Raw genomic sequence first — 5,512 nt, 5'->3', positions numbered from 1 at the left:
AAATATGTATAAAATGATGAAAATATGAAAAACATATGTATGTGCATGTATTCGTGAAAATAAAAATATATATATATATTAAAAAAATTATACAATATAAAAATATACCTAAGTATGCATCAAAGTTTAAAAGATATATGAACAAATAAATGATGATAATTTATACATGTTTAAATTAAATTAAAAATATGGATGTAAATATATATACGAATTAGAAAGTATAAAAAAATATATACGTACATACATATAAATATATACCTACAACAATTTAGCAAATATGTATATAGGTATAAATATATATATAAATTATAAAAAATGTGAGTATGTATGTATACATATATATACGTATAAAGTTATAAAATATATATATAAATATAAAGATAGGTATAGGTATGTGTATTTATAAAAATTAAAAATGTATAGTGATATATATATTAAAAATATATGTGGGTATACATGAATTTCGAAATATAAAAACTATATATAAGATATAATATGTAAGTATACATATGTATATATATTTATGAAAATGAAATATATATAGATGTGTATGTATGTAAGTATGTGTAAATATTATAAAATAATAATACAAATATATATATATAGGTACGTATATATATGTACAAATAAATTATAAAAAAATATACACATGTATATATATACTTTAAGCTTATAAAATATAAGAGTATGTAAACATCTATATATATATATAAAGCTACAATAATAAAAAACTAATTAATATATTAACAATAGTAATGAATAAATAAAAGGAAAATAAAACTAATAATAATGATAATAATATTAATAATATTAAAATGATTAATTTAAACAATAAAACTGCTAAAAACGGATTATATTGAAATAAAAACGAAAATACTGGGTAAATTCAAAAATAAAAAATCGAAAAGGACTGAAGTAAAACGCGCATCAAAAGGAAGGGACTGATTGGGAAAATATTCCCAACCTTCAAGCGCATCGTTTCATGTAGGACCAAAATGAAACAGGTGTAAAAAATGGGGTCAAATTAAAAAATAAATAAACAAGTAGAATGACTAAATAAAAACAAATTAATATTGAGGAGGGACCAAAGGGGCAAATAGCCCATTTCATGAAAACGTGCGGATCCACCTGGAGCGGGTCGGGTCGCGCGCGGGTCATGGGGGCTAAACGGCGCCGTTTCATTCTTGGTATAAATGTTAAAAAACCCTAAAAAACAGATTTAACCCCTCTTTAAAAAAAATTCAGAGAGCTTTGGAGCCCTCTCTCTCAAATCCCCAAATCCAGCCATTAGGGTCTCTCCGGCTTCCGACGCGCCGCCATCGTCGCCAATGGCCGACGGTGAAAGAAATGGGCTCCTCGGCCCTTATTTCTCGGTGCACAAAGGCCGGGTCTTCGACCTGAGGGACCAAGGGCATTAGACCCTCCTTTTTGAACCTGATTTTGACGACGACGAAGGGTCTTCCGACGACGGGGCCACGAGTGATTCAGGTATGTTTCTTTCTTTTATTTTCGTTTATAAAAAAATAAAATAAAAAATAAAATAGATAATAAAAAGAAGATCGAAATCAAGAAAAAAATCTCTTTGAAACTTTATTTTCTTTTATTTCTCCAGATTCAAATAAAAGGAACCCCTTTTACAATGTATTCGGCCTTTGCCGAAAGAAAAGAAAAGAAATCAAAGAAAATCCCCCCATTTTCTTCTTTACAATCGGTTTTTATACCGAAATAAAAAAAGCACCAATTTTTTCTCTTGCTTGTTGTTGTGGTTTTCTTTATTGTTTGCAGGTGAAGCAGGTGGCAATGGGACAAGGCGAACGGTGGTGGCAGAGGGGTAGGCTGCAGAAGGCGTACGGCGCTGGGCAAGGTAGGGAACCCTAGGGTTCCGTGATGCTTGTTTAATTTTTGGGCCCAATTGGGCCAATTTTGGGTTTTTTTTAAAAAAAATTGGGCCGTTTGGGTTTGATCTGGGCCCGGGGTTTTATTTTAATTTTGTTTAATTTTGTTGTGTTTAAGGCCTGGGTAAATTGGGCCTGTACAGTTACATTTTAGTCACTTACGTTATCGTGTTATAACATTTTAGTCATTGAGTGTTAATTGTCATTAACAGTGTAACAGTAAGCTAATGTGACACGTTAAATCATCATTTCAAACAAAAATTTTAGGTTAAATCATACAATTGATTCTTATATTTTTTTCGTTTTGAGCAATTTAAATTTTTTCTTTTATGTTATTTGAACTTTTCATTTTTTTTCTTTATTTTCCATTCTCTTCTCCTTCTCCCCCTGTTTTCCTCCCTTTTCCATTTCTTTTAACATAGGTTTTTTATTTTTCCATTTCTTAAACTAGTCTCCATATTTTTATTTTTTTTGAATAGTTTAATTTTTTCTTTTTATGTCTTTATTTTCCCTTTCTTATTCCCCTTTATTTTTCTCTCTTCTCATAGTCTTCACCATAGAAACATAATTTTTGCCCACCAAATAAATTTAGTCCTTGTCTCTTTCACATGATTCCTAAATTGAATTTCACTGAAAATTGAATATCAATTATTCTTAATCAAATCTCGATTTGAATATAACCTAATTTTGAAATTAAAATTGGATCTAACTAATCAATATAAAAAAAATCACGTCCTTAATCAAATGTAAGCATAAATTGAATTCTTTATATTCAAAACAAATTTTTTTCCGTTTCCAAACTTTTATAGAATCGTGTAGATTATTCCTTTCTTTTTTTTCTGACGAATAAAATTAAGCAAACGATAAAACTGATCTAAATCTTCTTGGATATTCCCAAGCAAGCTTGATTGAGAATCGAGCATGGATGAACCGAAGAGAGAAAGGGAGCATGGAACCAAACTGGTTTGGGTAAAGTTGAGGGTAAGTTTCATATGGTGGTCGTTTTAGTCATTGAGAGTGTAGAGCTTATTTGAAGAATTCGTGAAACAACGTAGTTTCGAGAGGGAGAGAATGTTGTAGGTAAGATAGATAAGGTGGTGGTGGAGGTAAGTTAGGAGGTTAAGCGGACAGACGCTTAGGAAACTTTGTTGAAGGTGGGCTGCCATTAGTCACAACTGGCGAGATCTTCGAGTGAGACGAGTTTGTGGACTAGGTCATTGAGATATCCAAATTGGTTCGTTAAAGCGATGATGGATGATAAGGGTTTGTAATTTTGGGGTGAGAATATGTGAAGCGAGTTTTATTCTGGTTTTAGCTTTCACCTTCTCTTTTTTCATAAACATAAAAAAATTTTAACAAATGAAAAACATAGAAAAACTACGTTAAAAGAGATGGAGAAGGGAGGAAAACAGAGGGAGAAGCAGAAGAGAATGGAAAATAAAGAAAAAAAGGAAAGTTAAAAGAACATAAAAGAAAAAAATTAAATTTCTCAAAACAAAAAATATGGGGACCAATTATATAATTTAACCTAAAAATTTTGTTTGAAATGATGATTTAACGTACCACATCAGCTTACCATTACACTGTTAACGACAATTAATGAATCAGTGACTAAAATGTTGCAACACGTTAACGTAAGTGATTAAAACTAACATTTCAAACATAAGTACCTAAAATATAATCCGAGGGAAATAAAAGTGACTATTTTAATAGTGATGATTATTATTATGATTGTGATTATTATGTTAGTGAAAATTTATTTTGTTTATTTATGCATAATGTAACTAGATAATAGCATTGCAGATAATGAGAATCCAACAAATATTGATATATTCTTTAAATTCCCAAAAATTTAGTAATCAAAATAGTAATACATATCATAATAAATGGCAATTAGCTACCCATGAAAATAGCCTAAAAAACTAGTAAAAGGTAAATAGTTTTGAATGATGGAACCAAATAAGAAGTGGGTAGTTGACCTTAGGGCAAATTTATTTATTTTGTTCTATGGCTTAAGATTTTAAAATGAAATAAATAATCAGTCCTTTTTGTTCATGCTTTGCTTAATCTTTTCTGCATTTTGTTTAATAACTTCCTTCGATTCATCGGCTTTTCCAAACATATTGTCTTTAGCCTTTTGAGCAGTCTCTTTTGCGGAGTCCCATGCACTTTGCGCTTTGCTATTTGCCTTCTTGTTCACCTATCAATTTTTTGCCACAAAATTAAACGTAATATAATCCCAAATACAACACCACACTTTCACCTTCAAAACTACGTATCCAAACTCTTCATTTTCTGAATATTTGTGTCTGATCCGAAACATGCAATCCCATAATTACCGGTAAAAGTATTATGGAGGTCATTATACAATAAGTTGAATTATATTTTATCTTTCTATCCAAAAAATTGCAAATTAATCCCTATATATTACATCAAAGAGTAAATTGGTCTTTCGATTAAAAATTACATTTATTTCTACCGTTAAAGGCTGGTCCCCATGCGTTAACATGAGGTACACATGGAGCACCACATGTCACTATTTGATTGTTCTGTTAGTAATGCTAATTTTTAACAATAAAAAAGAATGAAATTTTGAACAGAAAGACGAGTTTGGTCTTTTGATCTAATGTTCATGGATTAATTTTGTCCATTTTAAAGTAGAGTGACAAAAATGCAAATTGACACTTAATACAGATTTCCATTATATTTTTACCGAAATTACTTCAAACAACTAGCTTGACAAAATATATATATTACTTAATTGGTTAGCAGTCGCATGAGTCTTAGATTTCATGTTCCCACTAACCTCCTTTGCTTCATTAACTCCTTGTTTGACAGTTTCCTTTGCTCTCTCACATGCTTGAGCCTCTCGCTTTGAACTTGCCTATGCCAAATGAAATAAACCCAATCAATATTTCCAACAAAAACTTGCCTATTAGAACCAACAATGAAGCTAAAGATTAAAATGAGAAGAAAAAGAACAACATTACTTGAATATATCTTCGCCTAACAGCTGAAGCAACTCTACCTCCAAATTTGCCTACATTGATAAGTTTCTTAACTGGGTTTAACAAAGCCATTTTAGTTTATTTGGACTTTGGCTTGTGTTCCCTTTATTTGGATTTTTTTTGTTCTTGTTTGAATTTATCGTTAACTTGTCCTTGCAAAGTGAGTATCTAGGGAAGGAAATAGTGGTGTATGTTGGCTGTCGTGAGAGTAACTTGTGAGAACGATTGGATCAAAAGATATACCTTGTATAGTCAAAGATGACCCAGTATTATAGGGTTAATGTGTGGTTAATTTAACTCAATTTTCCACCTCACATACATTTGTTCCTACTCAAATAATAAAAATATTATTGCTTAATACTGGACCGGCCTATCTAACTCAATTTTAAAATATATTTAAATATTTTCATGATTTGAAATAATTTTACGAGGCTAGCTTGATTTTGAAATATTTTATTACAAGAAATCTACTCTATTAGTGCAATCTTTTAACTGAAAATTTTAAAAGTTATAGGATTTTTTTACGAATTTATTATTATTGGATTCTTTGAAATTTAATTTTGTATTTTATATTAAAATTTATACATATATCCACTACTCGAGTTTATC

At 30.1% G+C, this 5,512-nt stretch overlaps 1 protein-coding gene across 1 annotated transcript; it reads right to left on the bottom strand.

The window, feature by feature from the left end:
* Nucleotides 1–3,699: 3,699 nt before the first annotated feature.
* Nucleotides 3,700–5,086, bottom strand: LOC107919777 (uncharacterized). The gene is made up of 3 exons (XM_016849150.2): nt 4,886–5,086; nt 4,702–4,779; nt 3,700–4,095 (listed from the first exon to the last, which is right to left on the bottom strand). The coding sequence occupies exons 1-3, from the start codon at nt 4,973–4,975 to the stop codon at nt 3,934–3,936; spliced, it is 330 nt and encodes a 109-aa protein (XP_016704639.1). The 5' UTR covers nt 4,976–5,086; the 3' UTR covers nt 3,700–3,933.
* Nucleotides 5,087–5,512: the final 426 nt, after the last annotated feature.

The sequence above is a fragment of the Gossypium hirsutum genome, chromosome D13, assembly GCF_007990345.1.
Source record: "Gossypium hirsutum isolate 1008001.06 chromosome D13, Gossypium_hirsutum_v2.1, whole genome shotgun sequence".
Lineage (NCBI taxonomy): Eukaryota > Viridiplantae > Streptophyta > Magnoliopsida > Malvales > Malvaceae > Gossypium > Gossypium hirsutum.
This window is presented reverse-complemented; position numbering and strand designations above follow the sequence as displayed.

Excerpts from the sequence above, each read along its gene's own strand:
- LOC107919777 (XM_016849150.2), bottom strand. The coding sequence starts at position 4,975 with ATGGCTTTGTTAAACCCAGTTAAGAAACTTATCAATGTAGGCAAATTT. Across the intron at positions 4,780-4,885 it reads TTAGGCGAAGATATATTCAA|GCAAGTTCAAAGCGAGAGGC; the intron begins GTAATGTTGTTC and ends CATTTGGCATAG. Across the intron at positions 4,096-4,701 it reads GAGTTAATGAAGCAAAGGAG|GTGAACAAGAAGGCAAATAG; the intron begins GTTAGTGGGAAC and ends AAAAATTGATAG.